General features: G+C 44.5%; 1 protein-coding gene across 1 annotated transcript; it reads right to left on the bottom strand.

Annotated features, from left to right (window-relative positions):
• Nucleotides 1-2,835: 2,835 nt before the first annotated feature.
• On the bottom strand, nt 2,836-24,287 carry hs2st1a (heparan sulfate 2-O-sulfotransferase 1a). The gene is made up of 8 exons (XM_079284979.1): nt 24,138-24,287; nt 23,823-23,996; nt 7,984-8,237; nt 7,778-7,863; nt 7,396-7,534; nt 7,197-7,294; nt 5,816-5,973; nt 2,836-4,054 (listed from the first exon to the last, which is right to left on the bottom strand). The coding sequence occupies exons 2-8, from the start codon at nt 23,944-23,946 to the stop codon at nt 3,831-3,833; spliced, it is 1,083 nt and encodes a 360-aa protein (XP_079141105.1). The 5' UTR covers nt 23,947-23,996; nt 24,138-24,287; the 3' UTR covers nt 2,836-3,830.
• Between the last annotated feature and the right edge of the window lie 236 nt (nt 24,288-24,523).

The raw sequence follows: 24,523 nt of genomic DNA, 5'->3' as shown, positions 1-24,523 counted from the left end.
TTGGGCAGACGGATGAATTATGTGCTCCGGTTGAAATCCCTCCACAGTGACACTCTGCAGAGGCTGACTGAGGACAGGTGCTTCAGGACATGATGGTTTTGTCTTTTATGTATGGATCGATATGGTCCGTCAGCAAAATCCACAACCTACACTTACCCAATGGTGCAGTGTTTGGTAAGGGAGGAAAGAATGGATAAGATATGGTGTATCTGTACCATTGGGTCAATTAATACCTTTATCAGAAAGACACACGTCTGTGTTGTTCAGCCTTTCTCCAGCTCTGTTTTTACAGTTGAATGAACACTATACTTATCTGTGGGTTGTTGCTCAATAAACATCATGATTATTGCTATAATTAATTGGACGGTGACTTAAGTTTTATTGGGCATGGTGTTGTTCACAAGGTTGTAAAATCTCAGAGAAATCCTAATGCATAAAGGATGCCTCTGGGGCCCGTGTAACTGTGTTGTCCCTGTTTACTGGTGTTACAGCAAATCCTGTGACACAGCAGATTCTGTGACCTGATAATGAATTTCAGCCATGTCTTGCAACCGCACGTTTTCATGATACCATATCGCACACTATATCTTTTTTACATGTGTTAGCAAATAAATATACTATACAGTATACAGTGGTAACATAATATATACTGTGGTAATAAAGCTGAAAAACGACTGGGGACATTTGTTGCCTATTGCCCTCTTGGTTTTTTTGTAGGCTCTCCACTGTACTGTTTGCTATCTAATAAAGGCTAAACTGACAGAGATATTCTCAAATGTTTCAATTTCAAGACATATAAAATTACTCTTTGAATGTTTTGAATAATAAGTTGTGTCTGATGTGTACTTTTTCCCACAAAAAAGTTCAATATGTTAATATTTTTTGTCTGCCACTTCACTGAAAAGTCCTTTCTCCGTGTTTTCACATCACTCTCGTGTAAGTTGCATTTTGGACCATGGCTGACTTCCAGTCGTGACGATGTCACAAAATCATTAAGTAGCTTCCACATGTTAAACTCCCCTCCAGCTGATTGAAGTGAAAACAGCTTTCTAGTGTCAGACTCTGCACACACATTCTGCAGGTCAAACATACAGGTGAGGGGACAAAAGGTTTTTGAGTGTTGGGCCACATCTGCCAAAAATGTGTGGATTAGTTGAATATGACTAATTCTAAATCCTGACATCTCCACACTAATATGATTTTAGTGTTTTTTTATATTGTATGAACTGGCAAATAATCAACAGACAAACTAAACTTCTTCACAGAAGACTTGGCGTTTGGAGACGGTCATTTTTGATCGTTTACTGGTTCATAGCATCCAGACAATTGAAACTATTGACCATAAATGACACAGTGGTAGCCACATATTGGATAAATAATCTTGTAAAGACTAAAAAGAAAACAAATAACACCTACAACAAGGTCATTTAGATCCAGTTGTTTTCAGCAGCCACCTCTGATTTCTTTCTGGTTACAACCTCATAAAAGGCCTCAGAGGGGTTGCAACTGTGTCTTGGTCTGCTTGTTACCGAGGGGGGCACCCTCCATGTTTATCTGGGTCAGAGGGCCAAAACCAGGAAGCTGGAACTGGAAAACGATGTGAGATTAATGGGGATGAGTCCGAAAGTTGATGACTGTCCAGGGATTATCAGAGAGCAGAGGTGAGTAACACGGAGTGGCAGCACTGGGTCATATAAACACTTTCTCTGGCCTCTAGCGACTCCTCTCACTTCATGTTACAATGTCATTTCAGTGCTCTCACTTTATTTTTCAGCTGCAAGTATAGTGACTTCCACAATAACTGTTTTTTTACATACATTCAGGTTGGCATTCATTCTGATTTTAAAGTATAGTTAAGTTTTATGTCCCCCCCCAACATATTTAACTCACTGCAATCCCCATATCAAATACTGACAAAAGACTTGAGATGGAAAGGATGTGAAAATGGATAAACACACACACACAATCGGAGGCAGGAGCAGAACCTGGCAGCTCTTTATCTCCCTCTGCAGGATACCAGCTCTGAAATAATCCAGCTTTAATTCTCACAGCAGCAGCGTTATCTGTCTTTACCACTCCCTGCTCTGTTGTACTTGATGACGATGATGCACCAACATTTATATTAAATCAAAGAACACACATGCATCGCTGGTAGTGTCAAAAAAAAAAAAAATGTTCCGTGTATTTCGTTTGCCAATCAAAAGACGAAAACAGCCGTGTGTTGTTTTTATGTTCCATCGGACAAAACTGTAACACAAGGAGAGGTGGGAGTGTAGAAGGCACACGAAAACTGAGCGGCAAACTACAGTTTGTCCTCAGATAAACAAGAGTACCTTATTCTTAAGTATATCTAAATACTTCAGGAATCGTGATGTGGCTGTACATCCAGCTCTTTCAGGTGAATTAGTTGAGGCGACAACATTATGTCACTTTAAACTTTTAGTCAGCAATTTATAAAGGGTAGACACGAGCTTTAATCAGCCAATAAAAGGCCTTTAAAACCCCAATAAAGCCAACCTTCAAGAAACGAGAGATGACAACTACACAAGCAAAATGTGAAGTTATTACCAACCTAACATCTTTTATGTGGAGAACTGAGAAGAAAACAGCAAAGACTTAATGAAACAGTTCAACACTTTGGGGACATACAGAGTCGCTTTCTTGCCAATTAGGTGAGAAGATTGATACCACTCTGTAGGCAGACTTTAGGCTCACCAATTAACACTTACATACAAAAACTGATTTGTGAAAAAACAACAAGTCTGCGGTGTTATAAGAAAGTGACAGGCTAGCTGATCCCCCCCCCCCCCCCCACGTTTACAGTCTTTATGCTAAGCTAACCTGCTGACGGCTGTTTTATCGAAGGGAATGACAATAGAGCGGTAACAATCTCCTGAATAAACTCTCGACAAGAAAGCAACTGAAAGTATTTCCCAAAATCTTGGCATATTACAGACTATCTGGTTCTATAATGAAAAGAAAAATGACAGAAAAACAAATGGAGAAGAAAAAGTGAAATGAGTTGAAAGAAAGGGTTCATCTTGTACTGTAGCAAATCTGCATGTGAATGAATCAGACTGGAAAAAGTAGTAACTATTTACAGCAGCAGCATCTTCACCATAGTGTTCACACACATTTCAATAACATCATGTCTTCTTTCATAGCCGCTGGGCAAAGCTGCGCAATTACATCCAACAAAACACATCAAGTACAGTATAAAACATACGCACTTGTCCCAGTAAATAGTCCATGGTCACAGGATTTTTATTTCATAAAAACCTCAAAACTTCTCATTCAAGTCCAATAATACAGCACAGTAGTCAGTTTCTTACACTTAAAAACTCTTTAGGTTAGTAGTAGTGGTGGTGAGGCGTGGAGATGTTGAGTCACCATGGAGCATGTCACCATAGGAAAGAGTTCAAATACAACCAAACACAACCAAACCGTACAGAGCGTTTAGTCTGGATCGGAGAACAGAGAAGCCGATCAGGAGGACAGGGCATCTCCGGAACACGTGCCGGCAGAGGTTCTCTGGCCCGACGACCTATGACATGGAAGTGAAGGGGAATGGAGGCCCCGGGGTGGCTGCTGGGAACACAACCTGCCAACGAAACACAAGCTCCTTGTCCAGTTGGCCGGCACAGACGTGTGTATAAGGCAGCTGTCAACAGAGGCAGGTGGTTCTGCAGCTCCACGTTACGTTCTCAATCACAAGCACAAAGCAGCCACTCAGTCACCTGTTGTCTACTAGTCTCACCCTCCGTCTCCTTTTCCATCTCAGACTGCACTGAGCCTGTACAAAGTGTCCTCTTCTACAGACATGTGCCTCTTTAGTTTTTGGGGTAGATTTTCTCATAGAAGAAGTTTTGTGCCAGCAGGTAGAGCTCGCCGTCCTTTTCTCTGACAGCATGTGCCCTGACGAACTGGAACTGCTCCAGTGCAAACTCGTAGAATTCATTCTCCATCTTCCAGATGCCCGCCTGCTGCAGCTTGGCGATCGACTCCTTCGTGGGCGGCTTCTTCTCGCTGGTCTTCCTCAGGTGGGATTTCTTCCCTGTGATGAAAGACGAGGAGGATTAAAGGGGTCTGGGTGCATGAACACACACATGGTCTATCATGTTAAATGTTACTACAATTACATTTATTAAAAGTACTTCTTTTTGGTGAAGGCTATGAAGTTGTTTTTTTTGTTACTGGATTTAAAAAAACAAACATGGGTACTATTGATAATAGGACTATCAGCATAACTGAACTTTGAGCCCGAAACAATAAATCATCCTAATTATTTAGTGTCCTGATATTAACTACAGTATCAACAACATGTCATTGTTAGCCCACAAGAAACACGTAATGCAAAGTCTTTTCTGCTCATAACTGACATTGTGGTCATTACAAACAGTTTCTCAGGTTTAACGTCATATTTAATGTATAGCTTCATATTTAGCATAAGAAAGAGACTGCATGACTTCTGCACAGACACTAAGTCTTCAAATTCATGAAATTAATCTAACTATAAAGCAAAGCGTCTCCATGAACATCGATGAATGTGAGTTTAGAGTTAATTACTATTCCTCTGCTGGTTTATGCAAATAAAGAAAGATAAAATGTTCGATAAATTGTCTGTCACAACCCACAGAGAGTACAGTCAGAAGACCAAATACACAAATTCCCATTTCATTGACGATGATGTGAAGGTATCCTACGGGACGATTGAATACAACTCATGTCCATCACATATTTGAGAGCCGTGTGTGGAGGCAATCCCGGCAAAAACACGAACTGAATGATAGATATGCTCTGAATAAGTAAGTATTAACTACCAAAAGTAAAACGATCAAATCCCACACAGTAAAAGTGAAAGCGAGGCATTTCCAGCACAATGTAGCTAAATTTACTTCATGTTTGTTCAAGGTGCAGCTTACAATTCTAATTGATGCTGGGTAGTTATATAATGCATCATATTTGAATTGTTATATTTTGTGAGTCAAATCTGAATCTGCAACGTAAGCAGTAACATTTCTCTGTCAGGTAAATGTAGTACCCAGATGTTTTCCTCTGGACACAGCAAGAAGTATACAGTTGAGTTGCATATTTTCTAAGCGCTTCGGGAGCCTTTCGTTAGATATTTCAGGGTAGAATGAGTAAGAATAGTAACATAATTCAATATGTTTTATCTCCAAACATCATAATAATTCTCTAGCTTTTAGGGGCATGTTTAGTTGGAGGTCCCAGGCCCAGGTTGCCTAACTAACCCACCCAACGGTTAAGTCTGGTCCCATGAAGACCTGACTTGGGTCTGTGATGCAACTATGTCATGGCAGGTGAATTTCTCAGGACCCAAGGAAGTGCAGTGTTGAGTGAAAAGTTGTATGTGTGAGCTGCGAGAAAGCTTTGCTTGGCCTGTGGTGTTGCAGCTCTGAACCGGCCCGTTTTAAACGGGCACTGCACTAGTACCTGATTAACTTGAGTACTTTGGTGTATCTGCTGCTAAAAATGATGAACATACTTGAGCCATAGTACATTTATATCAATGTCAGATTTAATTATTCTGTGCTCTCCATTATTCATTCTGGCTGCACTCATAACTAATCTGTAACTACATCAGCGGGAGGCATGAGTGCATATTGATCACAATTCAGTTCTCAGAGGAGCGATTCAGACTGCTAATATGCAACCACATCACACAGACACTTTTAGCATTGCAATGCGAGGGAGCCATTAAGTAGCTTTTTAATATATTATAAAATTAGTGAGGGAAACAAAAATATGCAAGGGAAAAGCAAATGGTTTCTAACTAATCTGCAGATGTTGGCACCTGTTTTGTACAGCTCGGTGGCTCCTTTGAAGAAGCGTGGCAGCGCGGCCTCCAGCATCATGACAAAGTCCTCCAGCTCCTCTGTTAATCCAACCAGCAAGTATTCATTCACCAGGTTGTATTTCGCCTGCTCCAGAGCCCACTGGCTGCCCACGTTCCTGCACAGATTATGTTCATTGCATGCGGTTAGTTTTCTTGGTATTGTGCTAAAATAGTGGCAGTTCTGCTGCATGGTAAATGATAACAAGGACAGAAAATGGGACAGAAATTGTGGGGGAGCAAGAGAGCAAGCTGACAGGTACAAAGACGGTCACAGGAGCATGAGACGTGAACAGAATCCAGAGAGGGTTGAGACAACAGGAGGTGAGAGGCAGGAAGGATGGAAAGTCAGTGGCAGGTTTTGTAATGGTCAGGAAATGTAATAATAGGGAAGGAAGTAGATTGTTTAAACCTATAAAGTAACTTTTTGGCAAAGCATCGTGTTAGAAGACTAGCAGCGACTTCACCTTCTATTCTTCAGTATTTATTTAATGTTTCCAATATGCTCTCCGCTGCTTTCATATGCTGCTAGTGCACCACAGTGAACTCAATCACAGCAAAATCCTGCGAACGGCGGATCTTCTTTGCGGCATTATTTCAGGATCTCTGTGTGAAAGGTGCTTCAGACACCTACAGCGAGTTACCTGCTTCAGGAGGGTAGAGTGTTACAAGATGGAGGGCAGGAGTCAAGGAGAGATTAAACGAGGGAAAGGGAGGGCAGAGGAGAAGAGAGAGTGATACAGATCATCATGTAGAGAGATAACAAATCAAGGCGGAGATGGCTTTCAGAGACCTCGAGGAGATGAGTGATGGAAAGGGACTATGAGGTTTAATGTTGTGCATTATTAAACAAAACTGATACAGCATCACTCCTGAACCCTCAGCTGAGAATAAGGATAAGATTATTTTTGTCAAATTCAACTGAAAAGACCAAAACCAACCTCGCTCTAACCTGTGTGTGGCACATAAACCCCAAGGACAAGAATTACAAACATAAGACTTTAACATTAAAACATCACAGGAATAAAGTTTCTCTTTAAAAGTAAAGCTACAAAAAGGCTAAACAGCTGACCGCTGTAGATTTTAACATAAACGAAACAGAAGTAAACATTGTATTTGTTGAGGACTTGTGGATTTCTACCATTGAACACATTTGGTGCTCTAGTTAGTGATGAATGCGCCAGAATGGTGGACTCATTTTAACAATGTGTTTTTAGTTTTTGGACAATAGGCCCCACTGGCACAGAGGAATACAATACAACAGGCTTACACACAACAACACGTAGGATCAATTCATTGTTGATTTCATTGTCTGAACACTGTGAGGTGTTTGAACACTTACCAGCATTCAGAGTAGTGACCACAGAAAAAGGGAATCTGGAGCCAGAGCTTCTCAGGAGCACAGTCTGAGCCGCCGGCTGATACACATTCATCAAACGTCTGAAACACAAACACAATGCATGAGCAGTTTTGATGAAAACACTAATTTGTCAAATTTGATTTCATTCTGACTTTTAATGAGACAATTTATGAATTTCAACCTTCTTGTCTCCTTGTTTCCTGCGTCTCAAACCGGGCCGGTAGTCATCCCCGAAACGCAGGAAGTAATAATAGGACACCAGCCGTTCAATGGGGTCCCGGATCACGTTTATGTAGATGGGCTTCCTCTTCACCCCAAACCTGACAGAAATGACGGTGAATGGGTTGAGGCACTGACCAAAGACAGACACAGATCTTACTTTGTGGTTGAAACATGCTGAGCTCAGAGGATCAGCACTGTGCTACATTCACATAACTACACGACGCTGTGTAAGAGGAAAGCTGTGAATTACCACCAGGTGGAGTCACCTGCACAAAGCCACAGCAGGGTGAATAAACCCTTTCTACAATGTTGCCATTATAAAGCAAGACAGGCGTATTTACTTGGTGAAGTCCAGGAAGGAGACGTGTCCGTGGTAGAAAGCCGGCTTCATTTCCCTCCACTCGGTCACATTCTTTACAAACCGCACCTGAACCAAATCATGATTGTTATTACAGTAACTGCAAACATAGAAACACCAAAAAAACCAGGCTTCTACATTACAAACGAAAAGAGTGGATTCATGTCAAAGAAGCCCGTGAGCGCCGACCTGGTCCTGTATGGACATGACCGGGTTGTTCTTTGTGGTGTTGATGTGCAGCACATGATAGTGGTTCTTCCCGCACAGGTCGTAGGCGATGTTGGTGAAGGAGGTGCTGGCCGTCTTGGGCACGCGGTTGTAGATGATGACGATGTCGTCTTCGCCCTCGGACAGCGTCACGGCCGGCGAATCCCGCTCCCGCAGACCGTTCTGTGTGTGCCGCTGCTCGATCTCTCGCACCTCGTGTCTGGCGATGGCTCGTTCTGGAGGGGCGACAGGAAGTTTGGATACCGGCGAGTTCAACTTTAACATACTGCAGAATAAAATTTGTGGGCAAAAAATGGCCTTCAGTGAGTTAATCATCATACAACAACAACAACCTGATCCAGGAGTGCTGCTCTGGAGCAGAACCTGACCTCTGACCTCTCTACGGAGCAGAATAACTCAGTAAAAAAACATCTCTTTAAAAAAGGTACCAGGAAGTATTGCATACTAAACACTGCATCGTCTAGACAGGCAGCAAGAAAAACTATTCGAGGAGTTTAAATGACAAAAACACGACCATCGCCAAGTCCCACAGCCCCAGATCTCTGTTTATATACGGGTCAATGTTTAACAGGTGTTACGCTCAAATAGCACTCAGCTGATGCAAATTTGACACCGCTGCTACCGATGGAGAATTAAACATAAACCTGATCCACTTAACAGGAGCTACCCCTCAAATATATGATGCTGTCCTTGTCAGACGTAGCACTGCCGTGTGTGAGACTAAGCCGTCATTTTATTCGAGCATCGTCTCTTCAGGAGAGCAGATCGCTAAAAACGCCTTTCCTGCTTCACACCAAGGATCAAAAATAATGTCAAACAGGAATAGTTTGTCATCATTTTGTGAGCAGCCTATTTCACGCTGCGGTACCACCGCTTCTTGGTCGCTTATCAGATTCCACTTTAATGTCAGTCCACTAGCTTAACTCTCACTTTCCTTATTTAACCTCGGAGTGAAGCGTCTGTGTGCTCCTGCTTTTAGATCAAATAAATGTACCGTCATACGGCCAAGTACATCTTTGTCTCTGAATAGTGTGAATTGATTTCTCCAACCTAGTTTCCTCTTCCTCTGAGAATAGCGTTGCGTAACGAGGGTGAAAGGGTGAAGAGCGAGAGGTTAGAGGCGGGTCGTTAGACGGTAAGGCTACAGTTATTTGATAGCTAACTGGACGTTTACAGGACATCAAGACGCCATAAATGAGGAGGGCGGAGGAATCTCAATCCAAACACTGCATGAAGCGTCAGAGAAGCCAGACGTCAGTGCCTCGGTGTGAATAGATTCAACACAAAGAAGCCCGGGCCTTTGTTACCCTCGGGCTTTTCTTCGTCTGAATTCGCCTCAGATTGACTGGTGTTGACAATGCCTCAGAGCGCTCTGCAGGAAAGATGGAGCAAGAAGAAGAAGGGTGCTTGTATGTGTGTGTGCGTGCGTGAGAGAGAGAGGAGGAAAGGCAGCCCAACACTAGAGCACCTAATACCCGTGGGAGCACTCAATGGAGCCAGGGGGCTCCTAAAGCCGTGCCTAAAGCTCTGCCTGGCCGCTGAGACACCGTTACAGCCCGGACCGGCCGCCTTCGAGGCCGGCATCTGGCACCGGCGGCCAATTAAGATGTCAACTGGGATTCTGCCGCCCTCTCCTTCATCTTTCCGAACACATTTGGGGAGTGCACACAACACTGTCACTGCCCTCCCTCTCTTACACCCTCCTGAGCAGCTGCTAATGTTCCACTCATCAGAGCTGGATCTGGTTACGGACGGAGCCGTGTCGCTTCGCAACTGCCGCTCGGGCCGACGGCGTAGAGACGTGCCAGGTGGCTGTAATGGCTGAAGGCTGCCAGCATGCAGAGCGACTGTAATGGACGCATTCATTCACGACCTCCTTCCAGAGCACGCATCAGCCAACAAAAACAGCGATAACAGTTGCTACGCTGGAACTTTATCGCTTGGGCTCAAATGTCCTTTTAGGATTATTTTTATGATGGTGTGCAGTGACGGGTGCCGGACAGAGACAGAGGCATTCGAAAGAATTGTGTCAGAGTGCAACCCATGAGAATGCAAGTCATAAAGATGCCTTTATATATATGGATGTTAATGTTTCTCCATATCAGGGAGATATGGGTGATATCTCATTGTAGAGCTTGTTGCGGTGCCCCAAAGAAAAACTGTTCCTGCAGGTTTAACTTTTGGTTGCTTGTTTTTGTTAGTCATGGCTTATGTTTTATTAGAATACTGAGGATTTGAGCGGCTTTAAATGGTAAAAAAAAAAAAAAAAAGAAATAGAGTGCTTATATCGTGCTTTCGCACAAGTGGTTTGCCCAGGTTCAGAGACAGCCGAGGTGAACGGAATTTTGTTTGACATTTTGACTGCTGTGAGAAACAAACAAACATCAACAGCAATGTGTTTCTTCAGAGATGGTGTCCCTGCTACTCTGGTTAATCCACAGACCTCGCCGTCAACAGCAGAAATACTCGGCTGATTATCCAGAGTAACAGGGACATTGTTTATTAAACAAATCTGCTGAGTGCTTATAGCATTTTATATGCATTGATTGAATTCTGTGTGCACCACAAATTAAATTCGATACAACTCCACGGTGCTGGCAGTATAGACTCAGAGCAAGATATCTCATAAACTAGATGGACAAATAAAGATTTTAATCAAGTGACTTGACACTTTAAAGTGTTGGCAAATGTTCTTGACCATATTTTGAACCACTGACATCTTTTGGGCCAAACATGCATCATCATGTAAGCTGTCTTTTTTGCTTTGTTGTGGCATAAACACACAAATGTCAGCTTTTGTGTAGCTCAAGCTTGCCAGGACGGCTGGCAGCGTCTCAATTTGTTTTCCTGAGGAGGTGGGGGACAGTGGGAAAAAACCGGGGGGGGGCTACTGCGTCCCCAACTACAATGTCCTCAACTATGCGAAGGGGCCCAGAAACCACTTGTTAAAGACATGGCGTTTTGTGGCAAATGTCCAACAACCAACAAGGAGGCGAAGCGGGCACGGGGAGGGCTTCTTAGGCTTTGTAGAAGACGCCCTATTCATTGCGAGACTGAATACACTTTGCACAGACCTCCATATCAGAGGGCGCCACACACACACACCAACTTAAGCTTAGCGCTCCCTTCTGAGGTCATTTAATTAGAGAACAAAAGCCCGAATTACTATGGCCACACAGCGGGCCTCCTTTCATTCCACAGTTCAGTCAGTTTCCTTCCCTCAAGCCGTCTCCGTGCATTAAAAGCTAATTATGAACCGTGAAGCCAACACGGGTCTTAAACATTGTGACAACTACAAGCCTATTACTCCAGAGTTTCATTCACAGTGAGAGACCGGAGGAAGAGCTCAGGTAGTCCAACATATTTACTGAAGCAATTTCGCGGCTGATTAGATGCAAGCATTCTTTTAAAATAATCATTCATATTCGCCACCAGATCTGCATAAAATGTGACAGGCCGTCATGTATTATGGCCATGGCGTCAGATCTGAGGAGATAATAAAAGTGGGGGGAGAGAAGATGATCCCCTTCTCCAAGCAGCACATCAATCTATCATCGCTCCGATCCGCCAGCCGGAGCTCTGTCCCTGTGTCTGCTTCCCCCGAGAGGGTTAGCCCTTCGAACCTTGGGCTAGGTGGGTAATAGAGATTGGCTATCAGCGGCAGACTGAGGTGTACGGCTTGTATGGTTCTGCTCAGATGCCGCTGGATTGCAAAACCAATGAAGTATGACAGGGAGGAGATCTAGGTTGCTGCTGTATAAAAATGGAGTTAGTCTGCTGCTGCTGGTGCCGTTTCCCCTTCTTCCCGCTTTATAGACTTGGAAGCAGGCTGCTGTTTTGTGGTGCCAGGTTTTGGGGTGGGGGGGGGGGGGGGGTGCAGTTATGTCACCACTGCACCACTCTGGAACATTTGGATAAACCGCGCACTTCCGAATTCCTAATTATTGTAATTCAGTCTTCGGATCCGTTCAGAGAGTGGATTACCAGAGGACACGGGAATGAAGTCAGACGGGGCGATTCAGGCCTGACCTGACAGAGCAGAACCTGCCTCACCATCAGTTGTTTCAGTGAAGAAATTGTCGTGCCGCTTTTTCCAACACTGCTGGCAGAACTGAAAAAAAGGAGCCGGATAAACGAGCGCTTTCATTAAGAGATTGTGAAGGTGTTCGGTACATTGAAGAACGCCTTCAGTGCCATCAAACAAGCGCAGCATGAAAGCGGGAACAAAGACGTAAACGAACCACGCACACTGAAGCATGAAACTTCCTTTAAACTAGACACCAATACTTGTATGCCACATGCAGTATTTCACAGAGTTTCCACTTGTTTTAAAGAAAGACAAGGCACACATTGGAGTTAACGTGCAATTGTTTGGGTGGGCTTTTTTAGAAAAATGTTTAGGCATTTTCCCAACCCCCCCCCCCCCCCTATTGGTTTTGACACGCAAGTATGACATTGACACTCCATGAAAGGTCTCATTCACTCTGCACAGTTCAGCTGGGGACGAGAGGAGAGGTGGGAGGGTTGGGGGAGACCAGGTCTGAGTAACATGTAGACTGGAGAATATGGGCCCAAACGGACACGAAGCACCTCTCTGAGCCATGCGTCCGTGTCCTGTTGCCTCCGAGTTCCCATTAAATACAGCATGGACGACTGTACATGGCAGCGTCATCATTTTATACACGGAGACCCAGCGAGCCTGAAGATGGCCCACTTTATTTAAACTGGATTTTCAAATATGCGCCATGAAAACTATCGATCTAACTTTCTCCATCCACGAAGTGATTCCAACTCCTCAGCTCAAGATATCTGCTGATACACAGCATTGATTCCATACCAGTGACTCTACCACTCGTTTTCCCACATTTTGGGGCCTCTATTTATTTATTTGTATATTTCATGCGTTTCATTTATTACTGCGCTCCGAGAATTTTATTTTAAATATGAGCTTTAAAATGTAGCATTCTGGTGTCCTCTGAGAAGAAAATTAAGTGATGACATTTACTTTAAGCAAAAAACGAATTTATTATTCAGTTATTAATCACTATTTCAGCTCTATTATTATTATTAACCTTCATTTAGACAAAAAATCCATTGAGACCGAGGTCTCATTTTCAAAAGTTTTGGTCAAATAAAAACAAAGATAGCAAGAGTAGGGAGAACCATCGCCTGTACAAAATAAAGTGATTCGTTTTCATTGAACCCTGTTACTGTTGTCTTCATATTAACTTCCACTGTTACTGTAAAGCTGTTAGAATTGTGGCCTATCTTATATTTGCAATTAATATGCATTCATTCCAGTTCAATTATTTAAATGAAAATGATAATCTACTCTGGCTGAGGTAGTTCATCAAGAGTAAAATAATAGCTGTGATCTCTACACACCTCTGCATTAGCAACCCGCTGAAATGAAGGTACAGGCACCTTAACCCTCTCATTACTTCAGGGTTCTTGGGAGCAACGTGGGACTGTAGGGACTGTTAGTCCACTGGCTGTGGTCATCACAGTGAACTGTGTACAGTGTGATGAGAGGGCACGTGAGCCCTTGTTGCTGTAGTTCATCTCCTTGGAGCAGAGGCTGCATTTAGCATACCCTGCCTTATCATTGTATTTAAAACACTGTGACAGCAGGAAGCTGTACTCACGTCTGTTTAGACCTCCACCTTTATCTAGGCCCAGCTCCACCTTTATCCAGGCCCAGCTCCACTCACAGCTCAGCCCTGCGTCAAGCTGCGCTACAGACAGCCTACTCTTCCTGAAGCTCGTTGACCTCATCATCTCATCAGTATCTGGGCCTCATGTTTCGTGGTCATGAAAGTTATTCTGACCACGAAACCCAGCAAGTCTGACCGGTAACGGAACATAAAGTAATTTAAACTTTAACGGAGGGAAATGAAGACGCTGTAGACATCTGAACGCTGATTGGCCAAGACTCGACACGTCAAATATGTTCTATTGCGAAGATCACGACATCACATTTTCTCCTCGTCTCACTCCAATCTGAGAAACGCTGGCTGGCCAGTTGACCCCCCCCCCCCCCCCCCCCCCCGAAAAAAACCCTCTACGGATCTACACGATTCACGTGGATGATATATTTTTGATTCAAAACGGTGACAAGTTTACAGGTATGTACATTGCAGATTCTCGTAAATAACACGTTTCACAGTGACTTGACATTTCCTGTCCTGGACTTGGCACTGCTGCTGTGTGAGGCCGCATAAATACAAGCTGAAGAGTTTTTCATTGTTATGACTTTCACGGTAGTTCTGCTTTCACTAAACGGCACAGAGGAGAGCCGGAAAAAATGAGGCAAATAGAAATATGGCAGGTGCAGGATGGAGGTGCTCCGTCCTCCGGAGAGACGCTGCTGCTGCCCGCCGCCAGGCCCTCGACTTCAACTCAGCCCACCCCATCCACGTGGAGGTCGTGTATCCGGAAAATGGAAATGGCTTCTTTTTTTTTTTCTCTCTCCCTGGCAAAGTAGCGTGTTGAAAACAAGAGTGTTTTTGTCAGAGAATGCCGACAAAGCATTCCTCATACATAGAGAAGAGACAAACCGTGGCCTTGTCAGCGCTGATATACAACACTGTGCAGACAGTTTAAAGTGGTTAAGTGGTTAGGGGTATAAGTCTTGAGACCATAATTACTCCATTGTGTGTCATTGAGGAGGACAGCGTCGACACTAGAAACCTCAAAAACGTCCTGTTTCTTTGGAGAACGGACTCTAAAAGTGCAGCAGCTGAGGATGGGTGTTTTTTAAGCTACAGATAAGTTCATAAGCTACAGATTAAAAACAAGCTGTTCCGACTCAAACGCTAAATAAGCTCCAGTCACATGTGGCCCATTTCTAATACCTAGTCTGAATGCAAGCCGTGTCTCTACAATCTGGGATAGATGGAAACGATAATAGTCATGGTTCAACCTGCCACTTTCTCCCCTAATACGTCTTTAATGCGATCAAAGCCGGTAGTGCTGTCTGATGGGGGAGCCAATAATGTCTGGGAAAACAGAAAGAGTAAATTGGGCCACGTTCTGTCTGCTTCATCAGAAACAGACAGTCAGATGAGATTATGGAGCAATTTACACAGATGGCAGATCCCATCATTCCCCTGCCTTGTTAAGTGAAGGCGAGTCTGACAGATTGGGGAAGGGGGGGGGGGGGGATTGATTGTAGCAGATCTCATCTTGGCACAGATTGTCAATGACTAAGCAGTGGGAATTAGCCAACATCTTCAGAGGCATTTGCACTTCAAAAGGAAGGATAAAAAAAATAATATCTGGGTAACTTGTCAAGAGACAAGAAACCAGCAGGAATGTCGCTGCTAAATGCTCACAGCCTCGCAAACCCTCTCTGTGAGAAGAGCGTAGAGTGGGAGAAGCCTGCACAAATTACAGTAGCTGAACGCATATAGATTCTCAGTGAAATACAACTCTCTGTTGCCCTCATATCCTAATATAACAACAAACAATGTTTGCGTAACAGTGCAGATCTGGTAAGATACAACCTGGTGTTCCCTCTCCGTCTCTCGGCCCTGCTGCAACAGATAATGAATAATGCATGGGTGGGAGTCTGGGGAGAACTCCACACTCTATTAAGACAGAGCAGACGACAGCTATTCATAGTTTTAATGATGAGTGGGAGGGACAGGTGAACGCCGCGGAGAATCCGTCCCTCACAGAAACGTGCTACAGTGACGAACGGCGTTATGCAGAACACCTCCGCGACGACACCAGTTCGACTCTTCAGGCTTATCTGTTTTTCATCTGTCAGTGTCACTCCTCTTCTTTCATCTCATTATACTGAGCATCTGCAGGCCATCCGTCCAGTGAGGATGTTGTACCGTGTTCGCCGTCGGAGGATGAGCAGGCCCCACCTTTACTGTCCAGATACAATTCTGCCATCACTGTGGAATTGTTTTGTATTGTTCCTCTGCGTGTTTGGTCACATGAGCCATGTTGATACACATCACTTATTAAGGTGGCGCTAAAACCATCCTCTCAATTCTCTAAATGTCATTATCCCTTGTGAAAGTCTGTTCACAGGACGTTCATGTGTGGGGTATTACTGCATGACAGTTGTATGAAGCCGTTTGTCGCTCCAGCAGGAAGTGATGTCACTTGAGGCGGCATGGGTTGGGTCTGAAGACTAAATTTTAAAAAGCAGTGATCTCACCAGACCATTGTAGTCCGCTCCTGAGCCTAGCCGCTCAAAGCTACATTAGCCGCTACTAGCATAACACACTTTAACCAAACCGTCGCGCTCTCGTTGCATTCTGGGTAATGTTGGTGGCAGGTTATAGTAATGGAGGCTGTCCTGCCTGGGATTGGTGGAGCTTTTTTCCTTTTCTTTAAAAAATTAAAATTAAAATACTATTGCATTAGCCTCTATTGCTACTTACAGCGTCGCCGGGGTTGTGGCCTTTCGTTTGTTGCCATTTGGACCATGCGCTGTTCATTGTTCAAAGTTTATTAATATTGACTGTTTCCAAATTGCACAACATTCGACAATAGGGTCCCCAGCATTACACCAAGTGTGAAGTAGATCAGATGAGCTGTGAAGGACACATTTAAAGAATCATTTATTTATATTCTGATATACAGTTTAGAATCTTTTTTTATTTCAATACGTGTTAAAATAAGAGATTTTGGTGACTATATTAAACTTGATTAAACTATATTCAAGTCTTGGTCAGATAAAGACCAGTTTCATTCGGTCAGCGTATGTGAATGTAAATATGAAGCATTCAGTCACTGACAATTGAATAAGCAAGTTATGAGAAGTCATTAACATCCCAAAAGTAATTGGCAGACTAATCAATGATGAAAATAATTGTTAATTACAACTCCTTATGAGTAAAGACATTAATACAGAAACAGTATTATGTTGTTCTAGGTCTATAAAACTGCATTTATATTGTTTTCAGCATCAGTGACAACGAGACAGTTTTTATAGTTCAATCAATCGTGTCTGACCGATGCTCAATCTGTTTAATAGGGTGAGAATCAGCAGCAATACTAATCCCGTGTATTGGATTGGTGCGTCATTAATATCAGTGAGAGGCAGCACAGTATGGATGTGTGTGTGTGTCACATTACTGAAAGTGTTTGAGAAAAAATATGAACACCACAGAAAAAGACGCAGACGCATAAATCTACTTATCCTCAGTCAGCAGGGGAAGGTCTCGATTGTACAAGCTGAATATTCAGCAACTCAGATATTTCTCAGTCACTCTCTCACACACACACACACACACACACAGACACTCTCTCACACACACACACACACACACACACACACACACACACACACAAAACTTCAACAAGTTGAATTTCAGGGCATTTGGCAATGCTGCTGACACCATTCAGCACACGCAAAGACAAGCAAGGAAGTAGACAAAAGAAAGAAAGTGAGAGAAAAGGAGGCAGAGACAGGTAGAAAAGAGGTCGAGCAGTCGGACAAGGAGAGATGGGGAAAGTGTAGGAGCATCACATGAACAGCTGATCCCTGAGGACACCTGGTGTTACAAGAAAACAAGACGAAGGGACTCTAAAACCAACCGGAGCCAAGTTGAACCAGATGCTGAGGAGGAAGAAGGGCAGCGCCGCTCGACCACCTTATTCCCTCCTTTATCCCTCCGTGCTCTGATGAAATTGGTTGTAAAAAGGCTGTAGGCGTGCTTTCTCCCCTCTCCCTTTTTGCAAGGGCTTATGAGCCACAAGCTGGGGCTTTAAATATTTCGGCGTCGCAATGAAAATTAAATCATTTCTTTCATTTCACCCTCCCTCCTCCCCCTCCCTCCACACTTCCTCCTCCTTTGATAGAAGCCTGTGGCAGATATTCTCCTTTCAGGTGCTCATCCAATGGGGTTAGTCAAACACAAGAGGGATTTGAATATCACAAAAGGAGACTCTGCACGCAAATAAAAGACGTTGTTTACAACTATTGATCCAGAAGGAGCTGGATGAGAGTACGGCCATTGTAAGTATTATCATGAGAGGGGTTTATCAGCCTGTTTCCAGCTGTCAGAAGAGAAGTTTAATGGTGTCGCAGAGAGAAAGAAACTCTGCTTACAGAAGAAAAGAGAAAACTGACACCTGACGTCACGTGTTTACAACCACAGGCTCCATTATCTGTCAAAAAAAACCCCACAGGCTTTGACTAAGTACGGCGAGCTGTGAGCCCCAGAGAGTCTAAATTTGATCTTGTAGCTTTTATCATCATCAAAATAGTGTGGAGCATGAAAAACGGATTATTTCTGAGAGCACGTAGAAAGAAAACGTCACATCAGCACAACAGCGTGCTCCATGTTCTCTCTGAGCATCTCTGCAGGACTGTTTGCTGACACGCGACTGATTTATCACTTCAACTAAACAACAACGTATCAGCCAATCGCTCAGATGCTCCACTCGTCCCCGCCAGTTCACTCAATATAATCTGACCTGCAGGGTTTTGGAGTCACATGATATTTGGAGGGCCACGTCTGACCAACAGTGACACAAGAAGATGGGAGGCTGCGAGGAGGAGAACGTGTGTCTGTGTGAAGAGTAGGGGAGGGAAGATATTGGGGAGAGGCCAGCTGAGGGGAGTGATGGGTGGTGTTGGAGCGGGGGCGTTCTTCTAGAACGGCCTCCAATTACACCCAGGGTGTGAAACCGTCCATAACACCCTGATTAGCCGTTCTGTCATCCTGCTACAGGAGCAAACGCCGGCTGGCTCCGGTTGCTGCTGTGCGCGCCACTTTGCAGAGGAACACATTCCCCGTCAGCGGCCATCGATCCTCGGCCCCCCAATCAAAGCGCGCTCCGAACAATTCAGCGTCGGCCCAGTATGACCATTAGCGCCGAGCCTCCCTTCCTCCCACAACAGATCCGTCCCCGACACCTACGCCCATCCCCGCTGTGGGCAACCCTCCATTCGCCGCTCAAATGGCATGTCTCAGAGAGTGACTGAGCAGCCAGGTCCAGGCGATAGACGCTACCGATGGTAGCAGATGCCAACGGGCGGAGTGACAGCAAGTGACTCATGCACTCTTTATACCTCTCAAGGCAGCTAAAAACAGAGATGTGGGGTGTCAGGGAGAGTTCAAAGGGAATCCGAGTGCCGTGCCCACAGAAAGGAACGAGAGGAAGAAGAAGATTACACTTAGGATGTGGAGGTTTGCACCTGGAGCTGTAGAGAAGACACGGGGCTCAGTCTAGATGAGTGCTACCGATGGGTCGCCTATTGGATCAAGAGGAAGCAACCATTTGGTGTTGCAGCGCTTTGAGTGAGTCACAGAGGCCGGTTGACACACACTTGACCAATGTGCAGGAGTGAAAGGAGTCAGGTCGACGCTTGGATCACCTTTCAAGTAAATTCGTGAACACAAGTGCAGCTCAAGGGGCGTATCAGTGACAGGATGAACGCTGTGCAGCAGCAGGGCAGCTCAAAAGGTGTAAAGTCATCCAATCAAAGTCCCTGCAGTGTGCGCACGAGGACGGACTAGCGATGCCCGACCGACGTCCCTTCAAGAGCAAATTCCTGACCGGGTCCCTCAGAGGCCAAGCGTGAGGGCAGCCTCGAGGCATTGAGAGCCTGGCACCACCATCAAAGTCAAATCCAAACCCAAGCCCGGGAGCGACAGGCTGCGCTGACAAATAAATGCTTAAAAAAATCTTGCGTCAGCTCGGCAAACACTTGGACAATGAAGCGCATGCATCTCTGTCCTTCCTCCTCTCTCGTCGTCGCTCAGCTCGTCACAGAGCCGCTTGTGTCTGGAACCCCGAGGAAACATCAAAATATTACCCACAATACACCGCTCTGGCATTTTCTGTTGTCATTTTATCAGATTTACTCATCTTATTGTGAAGGGATGTGACATCTAATCTAATCAGTGCTTCATGAATGATGCAGATGTCCACACGATCCCAACAACTTACAGACTTTTAAGTGTGTCGTAAAGTCCCTCTGGTTCGGCCTTTTGGGTGCTGGTTCAAATTGTCTCAACTGGTTGAGAGGATCTAATCACAGTGGAATCCCATTCAGGCATCAGTCAGTGAATCGTTACGCAGGAATGTCAAGTCTCAGACTTGACATAAAGCTTTATAGTAGCGTGATATTTGTCACGGTGAGCGGCTAAAATGGCCTGAACTGAGAGGAGGGCGTTCATGGCAACCCCGACAGGGAAAGTGGCTCTGAATCCCTGTCCGTTGCTCTTCATTAAAGAACCTTCATTCTTCCATCCATCCCCTGCACAGTCATTCTGCGTTACCATTGACCCGGCTGGCAGCAGTGCCGGTGAGCAGCCGGAGAGAAATACCGTCAGAATAATGGATTCGGCGCACAGCAGTACGCACAGCTGCATCGCGGCACGACTGTAATGCAGGAGACTTCTCTGGGACACAGTGAGCCAACGATTAGTTTGGAAGCAAATCACAGCTTGTCTGCCCTGCAGGGGGGGGGGGGGGGGGGGGGGGGCGTCTAATGGGGGAAATGATTCAACCTGCGTGTCAGGCAATAGGATCCCACGCTGTGAGGAGAGAGCGCTGGTCATTCCAACCCACATGAAGTTAATTGTGAACACGAGAAAACATGAAGGGGACTTAAAAGAGCTTCTTCCGTGCGAGAATCATTCTTGGAGGTTTTGATTTTGGTCGTTATTGTTACACAGACGGCCCTGCAGCAGGCCTACCTGGTGACGTGACCGGCCCTGTGGCGGTCTGTCATCATGTGAAAGCCTCGGTCACAACTATTTGGCTATGCAGCACATAATTCAGAGCTCCAGCACACAGACGTCTGCTCAGTATAGTCATCCATCAGCACGCTTTTTGCCAAGTCAACAGATTCTGGTGGTGGTGGGCAGTCCGGGGGAAAGGCCTCTCAGGTTGTGTTTCAGCATCGGGAGTGTGTGTGTGTGTGTGTGTGCAGCCCTGGAGAGTCTGGGTGTGTAAAGTATAGCCCTTTACGGCAGCAGTAATCCATACAGCAAGCCAATACAGCCATCTATACCCCCACCAGGACAAGTGATTGTTCCAACGTGTGAAAACTCAAGTGGGACACTTTATTCAATTAAGATGACTCGAAACTATTTTATTCCCAATCTAGCCTGGAAACCGGTCCGTCTACTCGCCTAAGGCCCAGGAAAACAAACATGGAATAGAAAGAAAAGCAGTAAATATCCACATTTGAGAAGCTCAAACAAGTGCATTGTTGTAGTTTGTGCTTGAAAAATTACTGAAACATTACTTGATGATCAAAAGTGTTTTCTCCTAATCAAGTAACCGTATGTTATCCCAGTAAAAGTGGCACAACATTAACTATTAAGACCCTAACCACTGCTGAAATGTGATAAGATGATTAATTAACCAATGAACCTGATAATTGATTTCTCAGTCCAATCATTTATCGAGCATAAACTTTTAGGGCTGAAAGGATTAGGAAATTGATTAATCTGTAATCATTTTGATCCTCAACATTGTCTGTTTTATAACACTATCAATATAATTACGCCTGCAACTCGTTTTTTATTTTCATTGAATCGGTTGGTCCACAAACCATCAGAAAATTGTGAAAATTGCCATTACAATGTCCTAAAAGTTGAGGTGGCGTCATGTTTTCTTCGGCAGACATTCAACGGTTATCACTATTATTTAACAGAAGAAGACTCTCACATTTGAGACGGTGGACGTAAACAATGAAATCAATCATTACATTAGTTGCTATCATTGACTTAAATTCTGTATATTTTGGTTTCAAACAACTGGTCAGAAAAAGAAAACTGGATTTGAAGACGTCGCAAACAGCTCGAGGACAACTCGGACTCCATTTGTCAATATGTTCGTACGCAGTCATGATTCACAAACACAGATGTTTTCACTTATTTTGGCCAATTAGACCTCGCCTCATGATTGTGTGCATCTGTACAGACTGTGATTTACTGACAGCTGCCGGACTCTGCTGTTAGTTTTGTTGCACCTTCATCACTCAAATGTCTGGTGACCTCATATTTAAGTAGCTTTGATACACCAAACGTCACCTGAGCGCAGGTGCCTGTCGCAATTATTACATTACGATTGTTTGAGGTAGCCACGACCATTCTGCATCATCGTTATATTCCACAATCAGGGGAATATACAGCCAATGTTTTCAACAGAAAAGGTATTGGATGTGTTTCCATCAGCTCGGTTGAGTCAAATAAACTGTCTACCTCAGCCAAAGGTTATAATGCAGGAAGAGAAAAACATGCAAACAAAGAGCTGCTGGACAGGTTATTCTGGTTTCAGCTCACGTGTGTTGCTTACAAAGCAAGATGGTGACAGAGGTGCCGATAAGACGTCTCTTGATTTATAGCAGAGAAGTTTTGCTGGAGTTGTCACTTCCAATCCCCTTTTCTAACCACTAAATTTCATTATTTACACCTGTGCTTTCCCTACTGAGGCAACTCAAATTGTCTTAATTTTAATAAAAGGCCGACAGTTAAAATGTAACAGGCCTTTTTCACTGATCATAGCACAGGTTTCACCAATAAAATGAATGATTTCTCTGTTCCATTAAGTGTCTCAGTAAGACATTTGAATGAACCAGCATCGGCAATAAAAAGGACCCTGGAAGTGCCTCACCTAAATGCAATTCACTGCAGCCATTTTTTCATGTTATTGATTACACCTGTGCTTTTCCTGCTGCTATAACGTGTCAAAATGTCTGCCGTGAAAATGGTCCGTTAGCTGCCTCTCCTCAGTGCCAGGCTCCCACTCTCATCCAACGATACAAGAGGTGGTGTTTGAACCCCTGGGGTACACTAGCTGCACCGTCAGACTGTCTGCACCACTCTGCTGTTCCTTAAAAAAAGAAATCCCCACAGTGGAGAGATAATCCTGCAATGTCCCAGATCTTTATTGGGAGTGAGCCCCTGCTGGGAGCTCACAATGAGATTTGAACGCAGCGCCGGCCACGCTTGAATCACAGGAGAGAGTTTGGTAAAAGGGCAGGAGAGGATTTAAAGCAGGGTATGCAAAAATATCATTCAAACTTAGTTGGAGCAAATAGAGGTTTCCTGCAGTATACTGTGTATTTATCACTGCCCATCACACCTTTTAGGCTGACTGCAGAACCACCAGCTGCAATATAGCATGTCCCATACTTCCTAATTAACTGTTGGTTTCTTATCTCAAAAATGTATCAATCTATCAGTTAGTCAGTGACAGAAAATTAATCTGCAAATCTGTTTAATCGATTGCATTATTTTTTCAAGCAGAAATGACAAACATGCTCCAGTTGCAGCTTCTCAGATGTAATAATTTGCTGCTCATCTCTGTCTTTTTTTTCTATCATTAGGAAAACAACCTCTGGTTGTACAAAACAAACACGTCATCAATTTCCAAAACGGAAGATTGATCACGTCCAGAATTGCCAGATTAACCAATAATGTCAATAACTTCTAGCTGCAGCTCTAAAGTATACAAACACTCACTATCACGGGGCAACAGGCTGCAGAAAGCAGCACCTCCTCAATATCACACTGCATTGCACAGATGGATGAGATGTACTATCTGTAGGCATTAAAATACGACAAATACTCGGAATAGCCACGCGAAAGATCAGCAGGACAGCTCCCAGATCACTAATGTCATGACTGTGTGCCATTGTCTGATGAGGCGTTAGTGGTGGGTGAGGTGCTGCACACTGACCCAAAATGCACAACAATGGTGATGCACATATCTATCTATTAGTGACCAAAGACAGCCACCTCCCACCCAGCCTGCGGCGTTCCTGGAGTGTTGTGAAGGGATGGGATCAGGCTGCAGAGCCCTTTAAAACTTACCGAGCTTCCCCTTGGACTCCTCCAGCTTCTGGATCTGGTTCTCCAGGAAGAACATGGCCACTGCGAACGCCAGCAGCGCCAAAAGCTGCAACTTGGGCGGCATCATGACTCTGAGCAGCCCCATCAAATCATCCAGAGAGCTATTTGGTCAATCCATGCTCAGAGAAGGAGACACTGAAAACACACACACACACACACACACACACACGCACACACAGCGACGACGGTGATTACAAAGAGTCTGTGCGCATGGCCCTCTCTCCCTCTGTGTGCGTGTGTGTGGATATCTCGGCAGTGTTCAAATCCTCTGGTTACCTCAAAAGCGATGTGTGTTCATGCTCGGCTTGGTTATTACATCGAATCAATTCACAAAAGAGGGGCCCCAGAGATTCATCCAGAGTGCGTAATAGTCCCTCCGGTTCGTAGGAGCGGTGGTACCAGCTGCTGTCTTCTGCGTCCCCCATGTAGCGCTGCGCTGTCCCATCCAGTGTCTGTCCACCACGGACACTCTGTTACCACCACTCAGACCATTGGATGTATCAACAGTCCGCCACACGGTTGAGGATTTCTATTCGTTGACTATCTCTATCTGTTCAAACCGGATTGGACAATTTTCAAAAAACGGACCTGAAGTCGGACAGCAGATGTCGCTGTTGTGTTTGAACCCTGATAAAAACAGAGACGAAGAAGACAGTTAGAGT

Source organism: Melanostigma gelatinosum (genome assembly GCF_949748355.1).
Source record: "Melanostigma gelatinosum genome assembly, chromosome: 15".
Taxonomy (NCBI): domain Eukaryota; kingdom Metazoa; phylum Chordata; class Actinopteri; order Perciformes; family Zoarcidae; genus Melanostigma; species Melanostigma gelatinosum.
The sequence above is the reverse complement of the archived record's forward strand: the minus strand, read 5'-3'. Positions and strand labels throughout refer to the sequence as shown.

Coding starts and splice junctions, on each gene's coding strand:
- hs2st1a (XM_079284979.1), bottom strand. CDS start 23,946: ATGGGGCTGCTCAGAGTCATGATGCCGCCCAAGTTGCAGCTTTTGGCG. Junction 7,535..7,777: donor TCCTTCCTGGACTTCACCAA/GTAAATACGCCT, acceptor CATTTCTGTCAG/GTTTGGGGTGAAGAGGAAGC. Junction 5,974..7,196: donor GGTCACTACTCTGAATGCTG/GTAAGTGTTCAA, acceptor TAATCTGTGCAG/GAACGTGGGCAGCCAGTGGG.